Here is a 26,740-nt window from a genome sequence, read left to right on the forward strand (position 1 = left end):
AGGTACCGAAACATAAACTCACTAGCGATGTACCAGGGGAAGAGAATACATGCGAGGAAAGCCAAATGATAGGTTATTGCTGAAAAGCCTCGAAATTAAAGGATGAGCTACCAGGCTTCAATCACTAGGTCCACCCAGTGAACATTCCCAAAATAGTTAGCAAAGGCCTTGTGTGCTTCAGGATTTATAAAATGTATTCTAGGCTCAATTATTGTACACTGAACTACTAATTGCAAAAGATAGAAATTGGTAGGCAAGCAAGCATTTCGGGGAAAGAGATGGTTTGCTACACCAAGCACTCCGCAGTGCCGGCATAATGAGGCTCGCAACACCTGGACTATTCCTAGTGCTATCAATATCATTAGATGCCGGCAGGACGCTAGTAAGCTAACTACGACACTCGAGCAGTCGAGGAGACACGATGTTTGAGGTATCTATTCACATGCAACAGGCGAGAAAGAGCTTTTCACCTGCGTGATTGTCCACTATACTGTTTGATGCTCGCTTCAAGTTGAGATCTTAGACAGCATGCCTGTACTAGAAATATTAACTGCAACAGTTTTGCAGGTTCCATTATTTTTCCGGCGTCTCGACCTATGCATTCGTCGCAGTGAGGTTTGATCAGTGTTTGGGCAGACTTGTGGTGTTGGACAGAGATTAGAGTGTCTTCAAGCAAAAGTTGGATCCCACATGCGAATGGAACTAAAAGCAGCATAACGGAGAGCGAGGATACAGGATCAAGAAGGTATAAATATCAGGTCAAGTTCCTTCTCAAACCTCGTTCTTTTTCCATTAGCATCAACAACCCAGACTCTCTTCATTCTTTACAGCCCTGACTTGACTACTGGCTAGTCTTCATCTTTGGGAACTCATTCGCACTTTGAACAACAATAACTACCGATTTCTTCACTTATTTTCAAGGAAATATTTATTTTCAAGAAAGGAGTTCACCATCTCAATCAAAAATGTATTCCCGAATCATTCTCTCTACTTTGTCGATGATTACTCTAGTTGCTGCTCATGGCAAAGTCTCCGTCCTTACTGGTGATCTCGGTGGTAACGGCACTGCTCTGGGTATCAGAGGCGCAGTTGTCCCCGGAGCTGGTCCCAACTACCTGACCGAAGTGGACACAACTATCTTCTGGTCCAAGGACATCCACACCGACGATGATCTTGGCTATACCGATGAGGCTGGTAACAACCAGCTTAGTGACCTCAGCAAGGCTATGTCTCAGTCTGGCAATACCCTACCGCAGGTTAGCAGTGGTGGCTCTGTTAATGGTACCTACCATATTGTCACCACGGACGGGGCTGGTCCCCTGGAGGCTCTCGTCGACGAGTCTGCCAGCGGCAAGTGGTCTAAGGCCAAGTCTGCTACCGTTACTGTTCAACCCCCTGGCGATGACGGTTACATTGCCGCTCCCAAGGAGAGCGGTACCAGCAATAACAAGCGTAGCCGTGTGTATGGAAAGCTCAGCAAACGTGCCGAGAACGTCAATGAGGACTATGTAAGTCGGTATTCTTAATCCTGTTCTTAATATTCCATCCTCGAGATTCTGTACATCATAGGCTAATACCTTGAGTAGCCTTTCGCCGTTGAGATTCCTTCAGGGACCTCCTGTACTGGCACCATCAATGGTATCAGCAACCTCTGCTTGGTAAAGGTTTCTAATAACAACGACAACGGTCCATTCGGCTCTGTCTTTGCTGTGCAGATGCCCAACTCTACAACTTCTAGTACTTCGAGCTCTGCCAGTGCTGCGGTAAAGAAATGCTGAGCAGACATATCTCACCCTTTTTCTTCCAGGACATGGTTCACGACGGGAAATTGCACAGGTAATCCTAAGGAAGATAGTGCGATGCTGATAGTGCACTGGAATGGCTCACTTTCTGCCGGTCAATTTGATGGTTGTTCCAGTTATCATTTTCACAGGTGACGCGATAAATGTTTGTGAATAGTGATGTACCTAAAAATCTAGAAATAGTTGTCAATACATCTAGGTATGCACTCTTCACTTGTGATGTTTTCTACTTGGAATGTCTGCACCAATTAATTGGCATATTCTTCGTAAGATCTTCAAGAACCATGTGTTACAGTGTGCTGAATAGATAATTTTTTGACAATCACCTGGATATTATTGCCTCTTCTAATCCATCCAATTGTTGAGAAAATATGAACTTCTATGCTTGAAATTTAGACTGTGTAGGATGTACTAAACTGTCAGCGAGAAATCACCTAAAGTGCTTTGCTTCACTGTCTAGGCGTTGATTGATTGTGATGTACATTCCACCTTGTGTTGAGATCCATTGTAGACAAATATTAACGAAGGGCAAAGTAAAATGTTAACACAAATTGTAACAGACCGGTGCAGTTATCGTAGGTGGCTCCGAGGTAACTGTTACCAAAGGTGTTGTTATTGCTGGAGTCGAAGAAGCACAAACGCAACTTGCAACAGAAGTAGCAGGTGGAGCAGTACAGTGTGCGCTTGTTGACCAAGTGAAACATGTGGTTGCGACAGTCTCCTGTAGCGTCTCGGCCTTGATAAGGACGGGGATCACGGCGCCAGTATTAAGACTGAATGATCGGTGACCCAAAACACTCAGCATAGAACCAATCTGGCCTGAGTGGCTTGTCACAGATACGAAGAGATTTTCGTTTTTGTCACTTCCAAGCTCCCTGAACATCTCGTCGAGGACCTTTTTGGACCGAACGGCTTCTGCGTCGCTAGTTTCGCCTGTCACACCATTCCAGAGCTCGTCGTACTCAGTAAATCCGTACTCAATAGTCCAATCTGGAACCAAGTTGTGGATATATGATTCGTTGCTACGACTGTCACATGTGTGGATGCTTATGCCCTCGCGGAGAAGTTCCTTGATCGTAGGCTTGAACTCTGCGCTGGATTGAGGGAAATCGAGTCCGTTGAAAGTGTAGTTGGCTGTCTGGAGACAGCGGGTGAGCGGTGAAGTAAAATACGCATCTGGAGTATGGATGCTTTGCTCGTTGATGAGTTCCTGCCAAAAGTTGTGCGCCGTTTCAGCTTGATCAATTCCAGCGGGAGTGAGGGCTGCGTCACGCCAGGTTGTAGTGCCATTGCCATCAAGTTCGGCCCAGTAACACTGTCGAGTTTCAATGATAATTGTTAGTTGTAGCATCCATACATATAGAAGGGCACTGAGACTTACATTCCATGCCGGAGTACCATAATATGTTTGTGCGGCATTGTGATATCCATCACCATGTCTTCCGAAGAAGAATACCTTGTATTGAACATTGGGAGGGGCTTGTCGGTTTAAACGAATCACCTCCTCATAGAATCTTTGCCATTGTGACATGCCTTTCAAGACACAGCTATCCTCTTCGCCCGGATAAGTGCGGTTGATGAGGCCAAAATTCTCTTCGTACTAGATGACTGACGTTAGCCAAGAATACAGCCGTTTTGAATGCTATACATACGTAAATAAATTCTGTAGCATTTGTAGAGCCTTCATCTTGCAAAAAGTACCCAGTTACAGTGGTATAATTAATATACGAGGCATTGGCGAAGGCTGCAAGGCCAAAGATGGCAACGATTGCGGAAAGCTTCATCCTGGCCGACTTGTAGATCAACAAAAGTTCAACTCTATTGGAACTTTCAGCATTCAAGTTGCTTCAATTAAAGCTTCGTATTAGAACTTGTCATTATTTATATTTCTTCCAGCTTATCTTCCACCCTTTACTGACATAACGCATTTAATTTGTACGTTGCTTCCAATTGGCACCGAAAGAACTTCCACGTGGTTATGTAAAGGTGTTAAAAGGCTGAAACTAAATTCAAATAGGCCTAATGCCATATCGGTGTCCACTGTCAGATCACATTGTGCTTAGCGATTTCATCCTGATTGGTGTACTTGCAGTCGACAAGTAGTAAGCATTAACAACGTAGAGGGTTATCAGAACATAGAAATTACCGATAATCCTTGCTCTGGCATTTTCAGCAATGATCATATATGCGCAGAGATAAAAATACTGAGCACCAGGGCAGCATACAAGGGTTATTCGATTAGGGTTGCTGGGATTAGCCCTCGGTTTATTAATCAGCCGAAATTGCCGATGTCCCTCATTGAGCCCAAGTTTCGAATCTTCGTATTTCTAGTGACACTTTCATCCAGAATTCATCCTCTGTCTCATAATACTTCTAGTAAAGTTACTTCGTTCAAGTCATTTTCAATTGATATGTCGTCTCAGAACCAAGGCCCCCGCCGTATCGGCCAATGGATCTATCTCAAGCCGGAATGCATCGAAGAATACAAGAAGTGTCACGCAGCAGTCTGGCCCAGAGTACTGGAGCAAATTAAAGATTCAAACATAAGAGACTGTATATATTCATCATAGCCTCTCCATCCATCGAGTTGTAAACTTGTTCTAACTCATCAAGATTCGATCTACTTGTCTCTCTCTCCACGACCAACGTTGTTTGCGAGCTTCAAATATGTTGGTGATACCTTTGACAAGGATATGGAGCGCATGGCATCAAATCCTCAAGTTCAAGAATGGTGGCGCATGACAGATTCAATGCAAGAATCTCCGGTTGATGGTGCAATTGGAAGTGCAACTGGACCAGGGTGGTGGGGTAAAACCGAGGAAGTCTTCTATCTGGAGTAGAACCGAGAGACGAGGCAGAGCATGCCTGGTATTCCACTATCAAGGCGAGCTACCTAGATATTCAAACCAAGAAGTTTGTTTCAAGGCATATGTTACCAAAACATTGTTCCAAAGTCACCAATTGAGCTCAATATCCGGGGACAGTATATAGACATGATATAGAATACCTTAGAGACAGACATGTCATATATTTTGTTCTTAGAGAAGTTACGTTTCAGCTACTTGATATCGAGATATCGACTCTTGAGGGCTTGCATCCTGCAGACAGATATTGTTTTTTATTTGTTGCGTCACGAATGTAATCTTACATACACCGTTAAAACTGTAAAGTACGATAATATTAGTAATAATGAGTAGGTCAATGTGGGCGCATAACTTGTGCCATGTAAGTCCCGCTATTACGCGGAGGTTATGTAAGTAGGGGCCTCCTCCATCTAGGAAGTAACCTAGCCCTACTTATCAAAGTACAGTCAAACGTAATCATGGCACCCTCTTGGAAGATAGCCGTTATTCAGCTGTACGTAAAGGCAAGTCTATTTTCTCACTTTTCTGATTACGCTTTTCCAAACGAGAGTGGAGGTTATTCTCCCCCTGAAAACTTGCAAATGCTGGGCCATATGCCGGGCCGTTGGTTCTGGCGGATTTGGAAGAAGCAGAAAAGAATTATTCTATTCGTGCGGATCTGACGGACTCCAAATGGCATTATCGCCATACACGACGGGCGGAGATAGTCTTCAAAGTGAAAGCTATAGACCAAAACAACGATTTTAATCTTTGCTTTGGTTGTGTCATAGATGATGATGTTTTGCTAGGTCTTCCAGGGAAAGTACTTCTCCAGTCTTGGAAAACGAGAGGGGTGAACCAAATAAGGTCATGATGCGTAAGCTACAGTCGATCATAGAGTTATTAGGTGGTAATTGCCCTCACATATAGACACTTGTATTTATTCTTAGCGTTGTGTCTTGTAGACAGTCTTACATTGTTTGACACAATGATTACGAATGTATTTACCTGACAGACGGAAAATTACCAATACAGCAACGAAAATTCATGTCGTCTAGAATGACCGTATATAGGGAGCTACTGTGGACAGCCCTTGACCTACCGGAATTCAGAACAGGGGCGTAGGCGCTTCGATCACCCATCATTTTATTCTATGAATTTGTGATCACTCAGCATTAAATTTCTCAATGAATTAGGGGATGACTTTATTCTTGCCGACTCGCCATTAATACGCTTCAATGGTCACGACTATGGAAGACGCCTATCTTCTCGCCCGGCTTGATATCCATGCTTATATTGTTAAGTGTAGTCACAGTTCCGTGCCTGCTCGGAGAAAAAATGCATTAGTATCTCAAGGCACAGCTCTCGACGAAATATACTTACTTGTATGTCGCTGTAACATTTTGAAGCTTTATACTACCCTTATCCGGCCAAGAGCAGAAGGCGTAATAGTATCTGAAGGAAGGGATTCAAGCGGCATGTCTTCCTCAAACTCCTTGACTCTCTTCACAGAAGTCATAGATGTCTCAATCTCAGTCCAGATTATGATAATATCAGTAATAAGACCGCTCAGGCTGATGAAGTTAGAGAGCGCAACTCCAGCATATCCAGAGCGGATTTTACTTTTCAAGCCAATAATAAGGCCTACGAGGAGAATGATCAATCCGGCCATGATGCAGTCCATCACTAGAGACAGCCATCTCTGAATGACAAATAGGAGATAAAAAGGCCTTTGAGAGCTATCTAGTCGGTCATGGTTTCGTTTGATGAGAAAGAGGCTATCTAAATCGGCCTGAACTGACAGCTGCTACATTTCTGCGACAACCAGATTGGTTTGATAGGCAAGCCCAACAGTTACCAACCTGGTTCTACAAGTATGGGGCTCTTGTAAGGTACGATGAAGATGGGTCCTTGGTTTTCGTTGGCAGGAAAGACACTCAGATGAAGTATCATGGGCAAAGAATAGAACCATCAGATATTGAAGCCAACATTAACCGAGATGTGCGCGTCAAGGACTCCGTGGTGCTGATTCCATCATGAGGATCACTTGCGAATCGCTTGGTGGCTGTCTTATCCATCGAACAGTCTATCTTCGCTGTTTCTGAGGGAGAACCAAACATCATCATCGACCCCGAGATAGTGTATCGTCACACGAGCGATGTACGTTCCTTTACTGAGAAGGAACTTCCACCTTTCATGCGGCCTACCAATTGGCTTCTTATGCCTAAGCTTCCCTTGAATATATCCGGAAAGCTCAATCGAAAGCAACTGCTGGAGTGGGTTGAAGGATTAGAGGACAGCGTCATTCGTATGCCGACGACAGGAACGATTGAAGATGTTGAGATGCCCGACTCAAATGATACCATCTCTAGTTCCTTTCAGAAAGTGATACGGGAGTGCTAAACGAACCGCTTCGCCCCAATCGAGTGACTCAGGCATATATCTCTTGGATGATTATTCTCAGGCTTCCAACCCTGGGCTTCCTTCAAATGTTGATGGAATCTCTACAAAGCGTTTCGAGGCAACAGATGATGTCGGTCGCCCTTCGCAGGAAGATTCGTGGATGAAGAGATCTTTTTCTTCATTGGATGGAACTGAAGCCGACATAATGGATGCTGCTCACAATTATTCCGTTACAAGCAATGACTCATTGGACCATGACCCTACAAATGGTCTAGTTTCAATAGATAGCGTAAAGCCTTTTAGTGCCTTGTATGTTATCTTCACGTCGGGAAGCACAGGAAAACCTAAAGGCGTTGTCATCGGGCACAGCCAGTTCTGTTCGGGTGTTTTGGGGCCTCGCAAGGACGCACTCCAACTCTCCTCAAACCGAATCAGCTACTCGCATGACCTCGGTTGCCCCGACCCAACTATTCTCAGAGTACAATAAACGATAATGTCGTTTTCGGGAATTTGCTCAGCACTCGGACAAGCGTTGATGGACTCGAAGGTATCGACCAAGCGGTAGGCCCATGTCTCAATTTTGCGCCTGTCCGGTTGACATTGGGACAACACAACACAGGTCTCGACCTGCTACGCGCTGTCCAGCAGCAACACGTTACCTCTCTTCCACATGGAGCTATGGGATTCCGTCATATCTTCGAACATTGTACAAACTGGCCAAGAATGGAACGTTTTAGCTCTGTATTACAGTACCAGAATCTCGAGGAGTCAATGTGATGAGATTCATATCGGAGATTCACACTGTACAATCGATGCATATATTCCAGCCACTGATGTTGCCGACGTGTGGGTTTTGGCAACACCAAAATATGGCCATAGTATCTGCGAAGTTAAGCTGCACTACAGTCCATCTAAGATATCTCTTCAACAGGTCGAACCCATACTAGACGAATTTCAATCCTCTCTGCATTCAAGACAAATTCTACAAGTGCACCTTTAAGAGAAATTCTTCAGCTTCGTTCTCCCTCGACCGTCACAATACCCCTGGACTACCATCACAAAAGAGACTCGTCCGGCGATCCAAAAGCCCAGTCTAGAGAAAATTCCGTTGATTTTATCGAAAAGTGCTGGAACCGCGTCTTTGGACCTCTTGCAAACGCAGTCAATGATGATTCCCGCTCTTTACTTCATACGCCATTCTATAATATCTGGGCCGATCCGGTGGGTGCCGTGCAGCTTTCCAGTTTATATCGAAAGTCAGGTGCCGATATCTCACTCGAGGAGATAATGGAGTATCCAACCATATTTCAACAAAGTCTTATCTGGAGTTATAAAATGAAGGACCGCTAATGAGATTCTGTACCTGAGAATTTTCTTTTCGTTTTACTTGGTGCTTTTCCATGATGACCAAGGCGTACCTTGATCATGCTTGATTTCCTCCGGTATTCTTGATTTTCTTACTTTTTGCATCACTGTTCAGAAAACTTTGTATATGTAATTAAAAGTTGTCTCAATTGATTGAATGCAGTGGTTATAGAAACGCCATTCTTTCCTTGCATTCATTTACTGAAAAAGCCACTTTGCTAAGGAATCCCGAGATATCCCACCAAAAATTGTCTTCCTACCGGGTTCTGCCGTACAATGTGTTATGGTAGCATTCTCGAGCGCCTCCGGTTCGTTCTTGTTTTTTGGAAGTTGATTTGTACGGCTCTACTGGCTATTGTGGTTGGTTATCGTTGGGACTTGGCTGTAGCGAACTAAAATCCGCCGTGCAGCAGATCAGATGTCACTCAAGCTAATCACGACCTAGGCAGATTAAGTTGATTAAGAGAAGCCTAGAACTATATTGCCTTACAACCGATCATTGCTTGCTCCGTGTCAGCCTTGAAGGCCGTTCTATATATGTCAGATGATTATCAAGATTGAATGCAGAAATTGCTAATGTAGAGAATGCTATATGATGTTTCACAACTGCTCATAAGTAAAGAGTTAATACTATCTAGTTTACTGGGATCATACCAAGATTTGCCAGCAGAATTGACAGGCAATTGCCGAGATTAACAACATTTTGCGTTGGCGATGGAGAACGCCACGGCTTACCAGTAAGGCCAGTGACTTACCACATAGTTAACCAATTACGTATAACTATTCGTTTAAACTATGTATAGCCAGTCTGTAGTAGGTAACATAAAGATTGACAGTTCTCGACGCAAATTACAATGTGATGCATAGATGGCGGGTTTATTGGCCGGTTCATCACATGCAGCGAATAAAACGTGCGCATTGGCGAAATAAAAGGCAACTACTGCAAAACTATAGCCCACTGATGATTACTATCCACTTGTCAGGATGGACAGCTTTGAATTAGGCTCGCTCCTTTGCAAACGCCTGATGGGCCAAGATTCTTGGTCAAGTCGGCGCGGCTTTATACCACGGTGACAACGTTTCATGACAAGGATCATAGGCTGCGAAAACATGCCGATTCAGTGCCAATTAGCGAAAAGGGGGCTTGTTTTATGTCCAAAACAGGCTAACGATGTTGGTTTAGTGCTCACTCGGTTCCACGAGTGTCAAGCGATGCAACGCAACGTAGGGGCCGGTGTGCATGGACCAATGAGGGCTTTATGACCTTGGAAGCAGTTGGCAGTGTATATAAAGTGAGCTCAGTTAGATGGCCATTACTGAATCAAAAATCCCTATTCCAGATCCTTTTCTTTTTTACTCATAACGGAAACCCTTGATTCATCATGAAGGTTGCCGGATTACTTGCTTTTGGAGCGGCCCTCCAGCAGGCTGCAGCCGTTGGATTCACGACCTACAAACAAATCTACGAAGGGACAGACAATTCCGGGGAAATCTCTTACTCCGAGCCAGACCGTTCCACTACGCTCTTTCTCTACATCCAAATCCTCCCGTATGGCGGAGACCACAGCGACATCATCAGCGACTTCAAGACCCTAGCTCAAAACTATGGTAGCCAGGGAATAGCTGTCATTCCTCGAGTTCGCTATGGCTTTGCCAATGGAACAATCACCACTGAACCATCATCGGACATCCTCTTGCCTGATGTCGCTCTGTTCGCAGGGGTCTTTGGCAACATTACCGATACAATTGACATCCCTGTCCTCCAAGCTGGATTCCTTGGAGAGTGGGGAGAGTGGCATGTAAGGCAGTGCCTTTTTATCTCTTGCCCGCAACGAATGAGACAGCTAAATGACTGATCCAGGATGGACCATATTGCCAAGCTCGTGGCACAGCTGACACGGCCGAAGATCTGGAAATCAAAGGAGAGGTCGTCAAGACTCTTCAAACATCAGGCCTCAAGGTTGCGCTTCGCTACCCTCAGGACCACAGTGCTCTAGTCAACGGCACCCGTGCAGTGACACTCCACGACGATTGCATCTTTGATGGAGGCTTCGGTGGTACCGACGGAGGCACCTGGCCTACCGATGATTACGATTACTGGGTTGCGTACACCAAGGAAGTTGCTTCCAATAACACCTTTGGTGGCGAGGGATGCAATAATGCTGGTGACGCTACTTACGACTGGTCAGATACTTCTGCTTTGTGTGGCAGTGAGGGTTTGGCTGCCTATATCAACTCTTTTGAAATGGCATACTTGAATGTGAGTTCTTCACTTAGACATAAATTTGCGAAACCCGGGAGGATCTCATATACTAATAACCATCAGGACGAGACTCCGGATCCTTTCGAAACAATTTTCTTCGGTGCGGACGATGATGCAACTTACGCCGAGTGCATAGATGCTATCCAGACAGCCCTTGAACAGTGGAGCTAAGCTTATTATTGTTAGAACTGCGGAAAAGTCCATACTTGGGCTTTTCTACGCTGAATATTCACGAAAGATCCATTGGTCAGTTGCCTTCGCACATACAGACAAGGTTCAGTTGATCATGTACATTTGGAGCGAGTGGAAATTAGACAGCAGTAAGGATGCTCTATTGAGATACATAGTGCGAAAAGTTTCAATGTCGTCTGAGATAAATAAAGAAATTACAATAGGAGCGTAATATGCCTCATCTAGGGCTCTACGGCTGACAAAATGCAAATTTTTACAAATCACGTGCAACTTACATTTACGTTGTTAGTTCTCGTTAGTGCCTTATCGCTCCAATTTGTGGGGAATATCGCAGAGGTCTCGTATACATCTACTGCCGGGAGTCTAGGTGTTCGTCAATATATACACCTAGATGCGCGTATCGCTCAAGCCAATTTTATTATGTGCTTTCTCCATTCACAAAGCGGCCTTGATGGCCCCAACTTAGACATTATACGGAAGATTGGCAGAGTTATTCCAGCCAGCAGCCTCAACGTAGTTACCTGTGACGTTCTGCACGGATAACCCCGTCTCCGAAGTCCAATACGCTGCTACCGTTGGTACAGTTGGGATTGAACAAGGGCCAACGGGCTGCAGAGCTGACAGTGCTGGGGACCTTGTTGAAAGAAAGCACATGGTCCTGCATGATTTCAGAGATTTCAATTTCGAGCTCAGGAGACAGGGCCAACGACGTCTGTTCTGTAAGCTCCGAATATCATGAAGAGATCGCTCCAATGGAAAGCGTCGAGCCACGGCACAGCACGAATGTTGGTGAAGTTCCCTAGAAGGTATATGTCAGTATTATAGGTCTATATTCGAAGGAGTTAGTGTACTGATAACATCTGTAGAAGTAGCGAGAGGTGTCGAGACCACCATTGTAATGTAGCACGGTGTACTCGTGGTTGGTGCGGGTCCAGCGCAGTACTCCCCAATCGAGTCGGTCAGATTGCCCTCAGTGAGGGTCTCTGGAGCAGTGATTGATCGAAAATCTGCCTGGCAACCTGGCCGGCCACATAGCGCTCGGTCTAGTAAGAAAAGAGGTACTTTTCATCAGCTATCACAACAGTTAGCAGTCGAGCTTCTTTCTTTCCGCATTGCGCTAAGCCTATCGTGGATTGCGGGGGGGGCTTGCCTCTTTGGGGTTAAGCTCGGATACGGAGACACTATCGCCCGCATTAGTGTGATATCCCCCCATTATGCGCTTTTCTATTACCATTCAACGAAAAATCATCAGATTATGCCGTGACAAGTGAGTAGATAGCCTTATACTACACTTGCTCTGGTATATAATCGATTTTAGCACTAGATTATGTAAAAGTAGGTATTCTTTCCGAGTTCAATTATGTATTGTCTTCGTATTGATGAATATATATATTTTCAGGGTTCGCCTCAATGCATTCCGTCTTAATACGCCAAAAACAACAAATAACAAGACTACAAACTGACCGAAAATGTGAACAATGATGATAATATATATAGGGTCCCAGGCAAGACCCGAGATGGTAGGCTTCCATGCGAGGCCAGAGTTTTTGAGATAGGCATGCTCTTCACCAATAGCCTCGATCAACTACGCAGAGTCGCCCATGGCTTGGATCATTGCGACAGTACCGCCAGCGACAGCCTGGAAAGACTTTTGGACGCTTGTCACTGGATCGGATGACGCGCTCATACCATTTCCAAGCGATGGCTTACCCCAACCTCCACCGCCCGGCGACTTGACGACGATGCGATCACCCACACCCATCATGGCAGTGTTTTTGCCGCCTAGATTGATGGACCGGCCGTTGGCCTTGATCCAGATATTCTCGCCTCTTTTTCCATCGTCACCACCTTCGAGGCCATACGGTGCAAAGGCGCGTCGTTCACTTAGGATTGACACTTGAGTTGGTATTCTAAACTCAATGTCACGGATGATACCATCGCCTCCCGGGTGAGCACCGTTACCACCGCTTCCTTCTCGGAGGCAGAATTGCCTCAATATCACAGGATAGCGCCGTTCGAGGACCTCGGGATCCGTGATCCGTGTGTTGGTCATGTTAGTGTGAACGCCGCTGGTGCCATCCCATGTTGGCCCGCCACCAGCACCACCGCAGATAGTCTCGTAGTAACCAAAGGCCTGCTCGGGATCGTCCGTGCCAAAAGTTAGATTGTTCATACAACCTTGACTTGCTGCAACAGCCTTGAAGGCTTTGAAGATGACATCCACGATGCGCTGTGAGGTGAGAACATTTCCCGCGCAAACAGCTGCCTCTTCTGATGGTCGGAGTAACGAGTTGTCGGGAACGAGAACTTTGATCGGCATGATTGCGCCTTGGTTTAGCGGGATTTCCATGTTGACCATGCAGCGCAGGGCAAAGATAATAGATGAGTTACAGATTGCAATCGGTGCATTCCAATTACCTGTCGGACACAACGTGTTAGATATCGGTATATTTGACCGTATTAGATGTTATTGTATCTTACCATAAGCTTCAGGGCCGGTTCCCTCAAAGTCAAAGGTGGCAGCCCCGGTCTCTTCATCAATGCTGACTTTGAGCTGGATTGGAGTACCATCGTCCATGTAGTCAACGGCTTCAAGCACCTTTCCGCCGTTCATCCGCGCTATTTTTTTCAGCATTTGCCTGACAGCGAGTTCGGCGGCGCCGATAATCTCTTGCACTGCGGATGAATTAGTCTCATTTGTGTGGTTTCGTTTGTTGTTTTGCGGAGCTTACTGTAAAATTGCACTGCTTCAAGGCCATAGTCCTCAATAAGTGCGTGGATAAGTTGACTGCCGCGATGATTCGCCGCGGCCTGTGCCTTTATATCTGAGATGTTATCTCGGAGGCATCGAGTCCCCTGGCACCCTTCGATCTTGCCCGGGGCCATGAGCAACTCTGTGAGCTCTTCTTCTTTAAATATCCCGTTCTCCACGACTTTGAACGATCTGATCACGGCACCCTCTTCCCATAGCTCTTTGGAGTTGGGAGGCATGGAACCAGGGAGGATACCTCCAATCTATACAAATCCAGTTTAATAAGCAAACGTCAGACATGAGCAATGAGTGTATTGGAAATACACTTACATCCGCGTGGTGACCGCGAGACGCGGTCCAGAAAATAATCTTCTCCCCTTTCGCATCAAAAACTGGTGTAATAACTGTCAAGTCCGGCAAGTGAGTGCCACCGCAGACTGGAAGTAGTTACAAACAAATATTAGTTTGATCAGAACATGCCGAGTGAGGAGGATTATTCATACCAGGGGAATTGGATAGGATGATATCACCCGCACGAAGATCGCCTTTCCAATGATCAATCTGCCATTTGACTGCAAAGGCCATACTTCCAATCTGAAGACGTAAACAACTTAGCATGTATATGATTCCATGGTACCGTGGAGAACTTACCATAGCCGGCACATGGGGGGCATTTGCCACGAGCCCACCATCAGGAGAGAATACTGTGCAGGAGAAATCCAGTCGCTCCTTGATATTTGTGCTAACACTGGTCTTCTGTAAAGCGCGACCCATTTGTTCCGCCACACCCATAAATCGGTGTCCAAATATCGACAACTGAATGGGATCAACCTGAGTAACAGAAATCGTTTCCTTCTTGCCGACTTCAACATCAATGATGACATTGTTAGAAAGGACAGTTGCCGTGGACCTAGGTGCAACGACAATGGTTTGCTGGCTGTCCATGATAAGAGCAGGGCCGGCAATCGTAGACCCCGAGTCTAGACCCCCAAGCTCATACATAGGAGCTTGCGTCCAGCCTAGCTCTTTGAAGTAGAGTGCTCTAGTATTCGATGTACTAGAGACAGGTGTTCGGTTGACAGTACCGAGTTCTTGCTTCCATGGCTTCTCCACCTCAACACCACTAGAGCCGATAGATCGGACGCGAAGATCGTCAATAATCACGTCTCTGCCGACAGGCAAGAAGCCAAATTGCTCTTGGTGAGCGCGCTCAAAAGCAGCCAGGAAACTGTCCATTCCATCTGTGTCTTGGATCATCATGGCTGTATCGCTTCCATGGAACCTCATGTTGAGGTACCTCTCCGAGATGATCTTTGACTTGTCAATGCGCTGCCGGAGCAAGGCCTTGACCGACTTTTCCTGCAGTCTGTCCAGCTCTTCAGAGAAAACCGAGAAATTCTCTGCCTTATAGGCCAAGGCGCAGGGGCTACGTTCTTCATGCACGACATCTGCAAGAGCCATGCCATATGCAGAGAGCAGCGATGAGTACTTGTGGATAAGGACACGTGAAATTCCAAGTTTTCTAGCGATTTCGCACGCATGCTGACCCCCAGCACCACCGAATGAAGCTAGATTGTGCAAGCTGGCATCATACCCCTTGGCTTCAGTGAGAGTTCGAATTGGGCGGCACATTGCTTCGTTAGCCACGTCGAGGAATCTAATAAATGCATTAGAAATGGTATTTAGGGCAAATCCGGACTAATAGAAACGTACCCAGCAGCAACTTCTTCTACTGTCAACTTCATTGGTACCTCCTCGTTGATCTTTGCAGTCATTTCCTCGAAGAGCTTCCGGCTGATGTCGATATCCAAAGGAAGATCCTCATTTGGACCGAAGATCTTGGGGAAGTATTCAGGTCGGAGACGGCCCAGGACAAGGTTTGCGTCTGTAACTGTCAGAGGGCCACCTTTCCGGTAACATGCTGGACCAGGATGTGCAGAAGCACTCTCCGGGCCGACTTTTAACATGCCCGCTTCCCAGGTAAGAATGCTGCCACCTCCAGCGGCAACAGTGTTAATGTCTAGCTGGGGACTCTGAACTGTAACTCCGGCAGTGGTGGTCTCAAACACCTGCTCCAGATGACCCGCATACCTAGTGGTTGCCAATCAGTCCTATTAACGTCGGAAGCAAGTTCATGGCACAATATCATACCTAGAGACATCCGTGCTTGTACCTCCCATATCAAATCCGATGACAGGCTTTTTGTCATCCTCCATATATGCAGTGCGCGCATAACCGACGCAACCTCCGGCAGGTCCAGACAGGATAGCGCGTAGACCAGAAAGACCAGAAAACTCAACCAAGCCACCATCACTTTGCATGAACTCGCAGCGACATCCGCTTGTGCTCAAGTCCTCAAAGCCGCTTTCGAATCCTTCGATATATCTCTTGATTTCTGGAGTTAGATAAGCATCCGCGGTGGAAGAATTGCCTCGGGGGACAATCTTTATCGTCGGCGAAAGCTCAGAACTTAGAGAAATATGCGTGAAGCCAATCTCCTCCGCAATTTTGCCCACAGCTAGCTCGTGGTCGCGGAAGGTGTAGCTGTGCATCAAACAGATGGCAATTGAGCGGAAGCCCTTGTCGTAGACTTCCTGAAGAGATTTCCTCGTCGATTCAATATCTTTGATCGATCGTCAGCATAAAATGAATAACGGATTATGGGCCTTGTGACATACTTAGGGGCTGTAACATTCTAACGACTTCGCCCGTGCTGCCTTTGATTAAGGCGGGGTCTGATTCAATGTCGATAGTAACTGGAGTTTTCCTCTCCGTCCATGCTTCGAGGGTTACTCGTTCGTCAACCTCGACTACTTCACTATATAGTACATCAGGCTTATTGATACTTAGATCAAACAGCTTTGGTCTCGACTGATTGCCGATATGGAGTAAATTCTATAACCCAATTAGTACCACGGACTTAGCCAGGCTTCGGGGTTCGCGTCGTGCAATACGATACCTTCATTCCTCGAGTGACGACAAATGCAGTAGGCTCTCCTTTGCGTTCAAGCAGGGCGTTGGTCGCGACAGTTGTTCCCATTTTGATGGATTCTAAACCCTGTTAGAGAGAGTTACTCGGTTAACTAATGCTGGCGCAGGCTGAATCTTACCAACAACGCCCTGTAAGGGAATCTTTCGGCCCTTGGGATACGGCCTTCCTGTAGCCTTCTCCAGAACTCGCCTGATTGCCTCTACTGGAGCATCGCGATAGTTATTTGGATCTACCGACAGTAATTTGACGAGAATGTCATCTTGGCCCGGGACAGATGCCACGCACTAAACACATTGTCAGACACAGATCATGTCTGCTGCATGGGCTGCAGTTGACTTACATCTGTGAATGTGCCTCCGCGGTCAATGGCAATTCGAATTCCGCTTACAGGCGGCAGACCTATAGACCCCATGGTTGCAAAATTGTCGCTGCTGAGACAAGTTTCTGTCGGAGGGTGCGTGAACCGGGCTTGGTGCCGGCGGATAGATATATATATATATATATGTCTACAAGAAGGAGCGATTCGGTCAACCACCACGACGGATTCCCAGGTGATAATAACTTGAGATAAATGACAGCGATAACAACAATGATATTATTCACGTCCACTGTGTTTTCCCCGTGGACTATGAGCGCTACGCCGGGTTCACCGCGGAAGACAACGCCGGCATTTCTGGCTGCCCGCCGAAGACGCGATAAGGCTCGATTCCGGGAGGACAACGCAGCAGCCCGACGCGGATTGGAGCTCCCGGTAAAGCCTCCCGAGGCATTAAGCCAGCCCTACACAGAACGATACGAGTATTCACTTAATTACTTAGATAGTCAACGGTTACCTGTTTACCTAATATTGAAATTCATTGACATTAATTGCTACCCTGATATCTGCTTCTTACTAAACACAGTTCCGGACAGCGTCATCAAGAGCCTTGGCGAAGTAAGCTACGTTGCTCTCGTTTAGCCCAGCGATTGAAATGCGGGAGGTGCTGGCCATGTAGACATGATGTTTTTCTTCCCAGCTGCGTTAGTAACACGATCATGAGTATGAGAGTATATGCAGAGACTTAAACTCACCTTCAAGATACACAACCTGCGCTTCACTTATCCCCGTATAACCAAACATGCCTGTCTGGCGAATGAGATGTGTCCAGCTGCCCGGCGTCTGGAGCTTGAGGAGCTCGTCATAGAGCTTTTGTCTCATTGCCTTTATGCGACTTGACATAGTCACCAAGTCCTTTGACCACTGTTCCTTGAGCGCAGGGGTGCCGAGAACGGTGGCAGCCAGCTTTGCGCCGTAGGCCGGCGGGTTTGAGATTGTGGCTCGCTGCACATTAGCCAGAATGGAAGACATCGTGATGGCAGTCTCAGGCGTGGCGGTCGCAAAAACCGTCAATCCGACTCGTTCTCCGTAAAGGCCCATGTTCTTTGCAAAGGAGAGACAGACGCATGCCTCAAGACCCAAGTCTTCAGTAAAATATCGAATTGCCCATGCATCCTCATCCACAGACCCAGAGTTGAAACCGAGGTAGGCCGAGTCAAATATTGGGAAAACACCATTTGTTTTAATGATAGATGCAATCTTCTTCCACTGATCGTGTGACGGGTCGCATCCAGTTGGATTGTGCGCACAGGCATGCAAGACCACAGCAGACTTGGAATCTGCTTCTTGCAGTGTGTTGATATAGCCGTCGAAGTCGAAAGAGCCGTCTTTATAATATGGCAGCTTCTTTACCTCGAATCCCAACCGACTGAAGAGCAAATCATGATTGGACCACGTTGGCTCCGTGATATACACAGTGGTGATGCCTGAATTGGCCTGCTTTAAGGCCAATCCTGCAAGCAGCAATGCCCCCGTCCCTGACAGTGACTGGCAAGATGCGATCTAAGGGAAACAAGTCAATTTTCTGTTTACTGTCTCAAGCCTTGACGTACCCACCCTCTTCTCACTCAACGCCTTGCTCCCTTCAAATGCTACTTTCACTGCCTCATCCCGAAACTGCTGCAATCCCGCAATGGGCAGGTATTCGTGAAAGCCCTCGCCGAGCTGTACTTTGGCCTCGCGAACAGAAGGAAGAACCCAGGGGTTGCCTTTTTCATCGCGATATGTACCTTGGCCAAGGTTGACTTTGTTTGGGTCCGGGTCCGCCACATATCTCTTTGTCACTTCGAAAATGGCATCTGGAGGAATGTATTCAGCCCTCGCAAACGCGGACATTGGTGGTATAGAACCCATGGCTTGCAATTCTTTTTGTTCAACCGGTTTTTCGTCAATGTTTCGCATACAAGATTTCCTGAGAAGTATGACAATTGCTTGTACTTAGTACTTAGTAATGCAAGGCTTCGAGTCGCAGATAAGACATCCAAAAATTCGGGTAATTTCGGCAACTCCTGAAGATGCCGAATAACCCTAACCGCCACCTCCACCACCACCTCCACCGTCAACCCTAACAATTAAATCATAAATCAAGTACTTGGCCACTAATTTTTGATTTCAAGACTTCTCAAAAATCCTTTGACCGCTAATAAACATAGCCATGGCACCCCCTGTCCCTCCCCGCGGTGTGTACGCCCCCGTTGTGGCTTTTTTCCACGAGGACGAGACTCTAGATCTCGAAGCGCTCAAGGCTCATGTTACACGTCTTGCCAAGTCTGGAGTGGCCGGACTGGTGATTCAAGGCTCCAACGGCGAAGCTCCTCACTTGCTGCATTCAGAGCGGCAGGCGGTCATCGCGACAGCTCTGGAAACGCTTAAACAATACGGAAAGCCTGGGAGCGTTATCATCGCTGGCTGCGGAGCTCAGAGCACTCGAGAAACCCTCCAGCTTTGTCGGGAAGCCCAGGAAGCTGGTGCACACTACGCTCTCGTGTTGAGCCCGAGTTACTGGGGTGAGTTCAATTCTTTGGATTTATTGAGCCCGCCATACTGACTTGTTGGGTATAGTCGGAGCAATGCAGCAGCCGACCATTAAGAAATTCTTCAATGATGTCGCAGCTGAGTCGCCCATACCAGTTCTGATCTATAATTTCCCGGGGGTCACGTCTGGAATTGATATTGACTCGGACATGATTGCGGATCTTGCAGCTACCAACCCGGGAAAGATTGTGGGATGCAAACTCACCTGCGGAAATCTTGGAAAGCTACACCGTGTAGCCCATGATAAAAGAATCGTGGGACCATTTGCAGCCTTTGCTGGAAAATCAGACTTTTTCCTGCATGGGTTGGTCGGAGGATCCAATGGCGTTATCGCAGCCGCTGCCAATCTAGTGCCCAAGGTTCACGTGAAGCTATTGGAACTCTATGATCAAGGCAAACTTGCAGAGGCCCAGGAGCTTCAAACTTATCTTAGCGAGGCCGACTGGGTTTTGGTGAGGTTAGGTGTTTCCGGTCTGAAAGGCGCTCTCGATAAATACTACGGTTATGGTGGTGGCAGGAGTAGGCGGCCGCTAGGGTCTGTACAGGCCAGCGCATTTGACGGCGAGAAGGGTGATGTTCTTAAGCGTATTGTGGAATATGAAAATTCCCTGTGAGGTTCTTCAATGATCTGATAGTATAATACCATCATTAAAGTTTTGTCGGAACAGTGAATGTATCATGATGTTTTTGTATGAAAAGGGTGTCCTAAAAGTGATGTGATGAATGTCAGTGATGAGAGTAATTGCTCCGAACACGTAACATCGTGAATAAGATAGACTATACACATAAACACATACAATGCCGTGAGGACAATTTCTTCCGCCTTATAATAAGCCTTGTACTTCTCTGCTAGACCAGAGCGCCAATTCTGTCGGTGAATTTCCGAAATCTATCCTCAGCAGCAGCTTCTTTGGCATATTTGTCAGCTTTAGTGTTCCACTCTCTCTTGATACGCCAGAACTGAACAGCCATCCCATTGCCGTACCAATACTCTATTTCTCCCAGCAGACACTTCCCAAGGTTGTGGTACTTGACTGATGCTCCCACACTCGTCTTCCAGCCGTTCCGTAGCGACACATGAATCCAGGCTGTTATACCCTCAGCGACATATTCCGAATCAGTGGCAATGACTAGGCTTCTGCATCCTTTTCCAGGCCAGTATCTGATTCTCAAAGCTGCAATAACTGCGCGGGGTTCTGCACGATCGTTTGCCTGAGGATGCTCTTCGCCGGTTGGTCCCTCGGTTTCGAGAGGAAACCGTGTCGAGCCACAGACTAGGGGGTTTGACCAAGGATGGTCTCAAAACAAATGAGCAACCGGCTCTTGGTTTCGATCCACCTTTGTCCAAACATGCACCATCGGCGTAGATTAGAATTGGGTCAGTTCATTGAATGAACCGTGGTATTTCCCCACGCCCGGTAAAAAGGGGACTGCGGCGTATTATTTGCATTGGGAGGAGGAAACTTTGCTGGAATGACTCGTCCCGTGCCGACCCTGCGAGCCATAAGCACTGTGTAGCTATAAGGGTAGAGGTCGTCTTCTTCATGCTTGTGCAAGTGGCTAGTCGGAGGCCCAACGGTGTAGTCTAGATGGAAAGCCATGTTAGATTAGCGCCACGAGACAGGAGGCGAGGGTCGAGTTGAAGATTTCGAGACATAGCTCACAACTAGTGACAGTCAGGAGATCGAAGAAGTTTCTCTTGTCTTACAGTGTTAAGGTTATGAAGGAGTGTCAGTCGTGGAAGTCTTGTTGGGGTTCAAGGCGCATGGTAAAGAAGGTAGGAGCTACACGGGGAAGGAGCCTCTACACCACCTGTCAGCGTCACCTAACTACGTGAGGTATCTCGACAAAGCAAGAAAATTCCTGGCTCTTACTCGGATTGAACACGAGTTGGTCTCTGAAGCTAAGATAATGATTGATTGCTCAAACATCATTCGAATCACAGGAGATGGAGAAGAAGAAGACTGTATAAGACAGTTTGCCTACACTTTGCTCTACGCGTAGAAAACCACCCAACAACCATAACCTGTAAGTCTGCCTTCGTCGACTCTATTTTCCGCCATTGCCACTGGGTGGTGTGTATGTAGACTGGCCGTTGCCGCTGTTGTAGTACGTGCTACCGTTGGAGTTGCTGTAATAGTACGAGCCATTCCTAATCACGCTCCCGTTAGTTGCTAAACCATCTTATCGACAAGCGTAAACTCGGCAATGAACGGATAGAGTTATACCCACGAGTTAGAATAGTGGTACGAGTTGGAGTTGGCTGCACCGCTTCCATAGTCGCGAGCACAATAGTGGTTGCCCTGGCAGAGCATTCAAGGTCAGCAAGGAATGCCGTGTCGTGGGACCTATGGGCTATCTATTTACCTGGCTGTTCGTGCCGGAGCTCTTGTAAGTGTGGCTGTCAGGCATATTGAGAGTTTTGGTTGTTCGCCGTGGTGACTGAGATGGATCTGGGATGTGTCTGAGATGTGTAGTTGTGGTGAGGGGAACGGAAAGGAGACGCGGGTGGGATAGAATGGAGAGAGAGAAAGAGACTAAGAGCAGAAGCTGTCTCACTCGTTGCTTTGTTTAGGCGTACGTGCATAAAGAGACGTCATTCTGATTGGTTGATAAGTTCGAGCGCAAAGCCGCGTGTACTACCTAAGCCAATCGGAAGCGAGCCGAGCGTATACTTTCTGAAGGCCGTATTTCATTGGTGCAATGTGAAGAGATAGGACGCCTGGGGGTATGTACCTTGGACATAGGAATGGAAGAGATCATACAATGCTTTGATTCCCCAACGAGAAACCTCCTTTTTCCTGAGACGAGCTTGGATCCATTCATGAGTCAGTGGGTGTGATGCGGTCCTTGTTAGTTTTATAAACATTCCATTCTGCTTCGACAGTTCTAACGCCATGAGCTCAAAAGTAGGGAAAGATCTTAAAAGCTGTTGTCTAGGATTGATACAGACTGGCTTTTCCCGCTTGCCAAAAGAAAAAGATGTCGACCACAAGCTTCTTCCTCACCAAGGATCAATTGAAGAGCATATTCGTTTATCAAAACTCAGCCAAGAAGTGATGCTGCGGTTGATTGAAGACAAGCGCATTCAAGGTGCTGCGACTCCCGCTCTTGTTCATCCGGATTTCCACATGAGGAATATATTTGTGTCAGCGGAGGAACCAACTTCTATTACCGGTTTCATTGACTGGCAATCGACAAACATTGAGCCTGCATTTATTTATGCAAACGAGACACCTGATTTTGCTGCACTTCCCAATGAGCTGGAGGAAGATGCATCTGAGGAAGGACAAAGCGGAGTTTGTACACGTGAATCACGAGAATGGAAGGACGCATTAATCTGTCATCAGACATACGACGTGTGCATGAAGGGACTCACTCCGAAATTGCGTCCGGCAAGATTGCTTGACCCAACTTTATTTCGACTCTTCCACTACTACCATACAACATGGAGAGATAGTGCAGCAGCAGTACGCCAAGAGCTTTTTGAGCTTTCTAATCACTGGAAAGAAGTTGAGCTACAAGGGTTTTGTCCATTCTCCCCAACGAAGGAAGAATTGACAAGACATGCCCAAGATTATGAAGATTTTGAGACTGTTCAAAAGCTCAAACTATGGCTCAAAAACTCTCTGCATACAAACTCGGATGGGTGGATCCCAAACGATACATGGGAGTGGCGAGAGATGCACACCGCGCAGCCTACGATGAATGGATACAGACAGCTAAGGAATCTGAGTCTCGTGGCGAAAGTATGACAGTAGCAAAAGCGGATAAATTGTGGCCATTCGATGCTAGATAAAAGGCATCGCATCAAGAATTCTACGCGGATACTATCCTAACCACTTGGACCATCTACTCAAATCATGTTTTGGAGGTCTGCTGGTTGCTACAAACGTCGCTTTCCCTTTTGCTGAGACTTGGATGGCTCATCCGTTGTATATCCAACGTTTTGCTCCTGGGGTAGATGCTTGCCAGATAACAGACACCTCCGGTTTACTCCGGTAGTAGGGGCTGTTGACTGTAAAGACTCGGTGTCAAAATATCCATCACTTGGTTGCATTTCTCTTACATCTCAGGAGTCGCAGTGCTAAAAAGAATTTCAGCCTCTCCTACGTTCCTTGGTTAGCTTTCCTGTTAGCTTGCATAGAGCTAGTCTAGGGTTTACCTCCAACCACCGAAACACGTCGGGCATCATTGAATAGTCTCTATATTTTTGTCATATTTTTGTCGGTTCGAGATATTCTGTGACTGTCGATATAAGTTTTCATTGGACTTTGACAATGTAAAGGCTTGTGGTCTGGTCAATCACAGCCTGCCACGTTGTCGGGGTAAGGGCAGAGATGGCTAATGTTTATCTCGACACGCAAGTTATGATATCAAAACCTGGCTTGCCATTTTTTTTTTGTTTTTCCCCCCATTTTTCCCAAATTGTGATGCTTGATAAAAAGAACGAACTGCCATGTGAAAGCAATATTCAATCGGACAATTATCAACTGCAAGTAGAGCGGTGTGTGATATCACATCCCGAAATACGAGTTGGTTTCATGTTTCTCATATCAGATCTTGCAAGCATCCACCTGAGGGCTTAGAATTGAAACCGAACCGTCAACAGCAGTGGGACTCAATTAATTAGTGCTGGAATTACCGGAGACCACGACAAGGATTTGTGCAGCGTTCAGTAACTAGGATAAATGACGGGAGGCATCATTTGAAACACACTAGTGAAGAACTATGCGCCCTCACCAGATTAAACGAGGTATGAATAGCTAGGTCTATGATCTGGTGGCGTTTTTAGAAACCGCCGATATTCCTAATCATTTCACTTAACGAATAGCCTGAGTCTGGCGCCAAAATGTGACGTCAAACCGAAACGATGCCAAATTAAATTCTAGTTTAGCTTTGATCGATCTAGAACTTGTCATAAAGCCTCGTTCGTATACTATACAGTAGTCAACTTTTGGATTAAGCATAAAACAAGCATAGTTAAGCGAAGTACTCGGATTAGTACACAGAGCCAAGTAGTTAGTGAGGATATTCGCTTAATCATGAACTTGTTGAAATCGGTGAATAGTTCTCATTTGTGCATTATACGAAGTGCGCGTTTCAAAAAGCCCCTAAATGAAGCCACAACTGACAACAGGGCCTGCCTTTTTGAGGGAACTGCTTGAAGACTGCCCAGAATAACTATATAATCTCTAGTTGCCAGCTCACATTTCAATCAAACAAGATATCAAATAACCAACTTCTGTCATTCATTTCACCGAGAAAAGTAGCTACTGGTGCAGGTACACCATCGATATATCGATTCAGAAAATGTTCCGTCTCGCCCCAATCCTTAGTCTGTTGGCTGTGCCAGCAGCTGCCCAGCATGGCTACTATTTCGTTCTTGGCACTGGTATGCCTGTGACTATTGAGCGACTCGACCCTCTTCTGAGCGACGGGAAGACGCCATCCCAGCATGTCCATAGTGTTGTAGGGGGCAATGGCTTTGCAGCCACAATGGACTATGCGCAAACCCAGACATCCAATTGCTCTACTGTGCAGCCCATTGCAGATAAATCCAACTATGTGCGTGCTTTTCTAACAGGAAGTAAACGGGATCTTTGGGCTGACTGTTACTGATCTGAGTACTATCAGTGGATGCCAATCCTCTATTTCCAGGACCCCAACAATGGATCTTTCATCCGCGTCCCTGAGCAACCGTATCATAAGATTTACTGTATGCTGTGCTGTCTATCTCTCTCAAATCGTTGACTTTGCTGAATAATAGCTCTATTAGACAAGTACGGCACTTCCTCGAACACATATGATACAAGCATTCAGGAATTTCCCCAGGAATTCCGTATGATTGGTGGTGATGCGACACTGCGTGCTGAGAACGACACCCTCATGGGTCCATATGGAAGTGGCTTGGAATGGTTTTGCCATGGCAATGGAACAACGGAGTTCCCTGACATCTCAGCTGTGGGCTTCCCGACAGGATTTACAGCTTGTCCAAATGGATTTGCTGCGTCCATTACGTTGCCATCATGTTGGAATGGGGATGACTTCAACCCTTCAAATCCTTCTGCTCACATGGCATACCCGACTGCCGACGGTATTGACGGCTGTCCTGAAACACACCGAGTTGCCCGCTTCCCACAGATATTTGTTGAGTACTGGCTCAACATCGATACATTTGACGGTCTGTACACGGCCGACGACAGTCCATTTGTCTTGACTATGGGAGACGCGACTGGCTATGGATTTCATGTTGATTTCATCAATGGTTGGGAATCTGGTGCCTTGAATGCCACCATGCCAACTTGCACACCTGGCAATACTGGCAACCCGCCATTATCAGACCCGACCTGTTTTGGAAACCACGGAGGCATCTACACGGACGATGAAATCGCGGACTGTTTGCTGCAACCAACCACAACTGAGGCGACCGGTTGGACGTATCCTGAGATTGACAACCCCCAGGGTGGTGCTTTGACGCACGGAGGAGTTCTTTCAGCACTTCCTGGCTGTCAGACCATCACCAAGGGGCCAGACAGAGCGGTGTTGACGACTTGCAACGAGACGTCTCCTACTACTGAGGGAGAGGTTGTACAGACAGACGAGGTGGGAGTGTGCAATTTCGACTAAATCACGAATAACTGCTACCATTATTCACTACATAATTTCATAATCATGTACAAACAAGATTGCTATTTCTTCAATGGATCAACTAAAGTAATACGTTATATAGCTGGCGTCACCCATCTCTTTAGGGTTTTTCAGCTGAAACTAGGCCGGGCTCCGCGGACTCGCCGGGATAGTACTCCTTCTCAGTCTTCCGTACGAATGAAGTATATGTTGGAGGCTTAGAGGAAGAGGCTTTTTTGGAACAGCCGAAGACATTCGTTGAACGACTGGGGAGCCAGGCTCGTCACTGATTGTTCACGGCTTCCGAGGTTGCCGGCTTGTATTGCCAGGTGAGAGCTGCGTTCGATGATAAATACTGATGTGTTTGATTGGTTGGACAACGTCTTGTATCTTTCGTATGAAGAAAAAAAGACGGAAGAAAAGCAATATGCGAGTATCTTCGTTTTAGGGTTACACTGGGTTAGCCCTAACCTAGATTGATTCCGGTCGGTCGCACTCCGGACTGCTCCCCTCAACACATCATAACTGCAATGAACTTTGTTGCTCCTGCATCGCTCGCAAAGTAGCTTTGTTCTGCACGTATCCCC

The 26,740-nt window shown here is 46.6% G+C and overlaps 8 protein-coding genes across 8 annotated transcripts; 5 read left to right on the plus strand and 3 right to left on the minus strand.

Moving 5' to 3' along the window:
• Positions 1-965: 965 nt before the first annotated feature.
• Positions 966-1,778, plus strand: UA08_06338 (hypothetical protein; the record flags this gene model as incomplete). Its single annotated transcript, XM_020268650.1, has 2 exons — positions 966-1,508; positions 1,587-1,778. The coding sequence occupies 2 exons, from the start codon at positions 966-968 to the stop codon at positions 1,776-1,778; spliced, it is 735 nt and encodes a 244-aa protein (XP_020118789.1).
• A 565-nt stretch (positions 1,779-2,343) lies between these two features.
• UA08_06339 (hypothetical protein) lies at positions 2,344-3,586 on the minus strand (the record flags this gene model as incomplete). Its single annotated transcript, XM_020268651.1, has 3 exons — positions 2,344-3,117; positions 3,184-3,402; positions 3,455-3,586. The coding sequence occupies 3 exons, from the start codon at positions 3,584-3,586 to the stop codon at positions 2,344-2,346; spliced, it is 1,125 nt and encodes a 374-aa protein (XP_020118790.1).
• A 6,209-nt stretch (positions 3,587-9,795) lies between these two features.
• UA08_06340 (hypothetical protein) lies at positions 9,796-10,847 on the plus strand (the record flags this gene model as incomplete). The annotated part of the gene is made up of 3 exons (XM_020268652.1): positions 9,796-10,212; positions 10,275-10,673; positions 10,740-10,847. 3 exons carry the CDS (start codon positions 9,796-9,798, stop codon positions 10,845-10,847), a joined length of 924 nt encoding a protein of 307 aa, XP_020118791.1.
• A 1,606-nt stretch (positions 10,848-12,453) lies between these two features.
• UA08_06341 (hypothetical protein) lies at positions 12,454-17,024 on the minus strand (the record flags this gene model as incomplete). The annotated part of the gene is made up of 12 exons (XM_020268653.1): positions 12,454-13,286; positions 13,350-13,544; positions 13,601-13,883; positions 13,951-14,057; positions 14,124-14,214; positions 14,272-15,277; positions 15,334-15,711; positions 15,772-16,243; positions 16,299-16,515; positions 16,580-16,671; positions 16,731-16,896; positions 16,953-17,024. The coding sequence occupies 12 exons, from the start codon at positions 17,022-17,024 to the stop codon at positions 12,454-12,456; spliced, it is 3,912 nt and encodes a 1,303-aa protein (XP_020118784.1).
• Positions 17,025-17,504: 480 nt separating this feature from the next.
• UA08_06342 (hypothetical protein) lies at positions 17,505-18,842 on the minus strand (the record flags this gene model as incomplete). The annotated part of the gene is made up of 3 exons (XM_020268654.1): positions 17,505-17,620; positions 17,684-18,491; positions 18,546-18,842. 3 exons carry the CDS (start codon positions 18,840-18,842, stop codon positions 17,505-17,507), a joined length of 1,221 nt encoding a protein of 406 aa, XP_020118785.1.
• A 301-nt stretch (positions 18,843-19,143) lies between these two features.
• Positions 19,144-20,137, plus strand: UA08_06343 (hypothetical protein; the record flags this gene model as incomplete). Its single annotated transcript, XM_020268656.1, has 2 exons — positions 19,144-19,495; positions 19,551-20,137. The coding sequence occupies 2 exons, from the start codon at positions 19,144-19,146 to the stop codon at positions 20,135-20,137; spliced, it is 939 nt and encodes a 312-aa protein (XP_020118786.1).
• Positions 20,138-22,420: 2,283 nt separating this feature from the next.
• Positions 22,421-23,278, plus strand: UA08_06344 (hypothetical protein; the record flags this gene model as incomplete). Its single annotated transcript, XM_020268657.1, has 2 exons — positions 22,421-22,432; positions 22,475-23,278. The coding sequence occupies 2 exons, from the start codon at positions 22,421-22,423 to the stop codon at positions 23,276-23,278; spliced, it is 816 nt and encodes a 271-aa protein (XP_020118787.1).
• A 1,558-nt stretch (positions 23,279-24,836) lies between these two features.
• Positions 24,837-26,153, plus strand: UA08_06345 (hypothetical protein; the record flags this gene model as incomplete). The annotated part of the gene is made up of 3 exons (XM_020268658.1): positions 24,837-25,091; positions 25,161-25,242; positions 25,294-26,153. 3 exons carry the CDS (start codon positions 24,837-24,839, stop codon positions 26,151-26,153), a joined length of 1,197 nt encoding a protein of 398 aa, XP_020118782.1.
• Between the last annotated feature and the right edge of the window lie 587 nt (positions 26,154-26,740).

This window comes from Talaromyces atroroseus (genome assembly GCF_001907595.1).
Source record: "Talaromyces atroroseus strain IBT 11181 chromosome Unknown scaffold_8, whole genome shotgun sequence".
Classification (NCBI taxonomy): domain Eukaryota; kingdom Fungi; phylum Ascomycota; class Eurotiomycetes; order Eurotiales; family Trichocomaceae; genus Talaromyces; species Talaromyces atroroseus.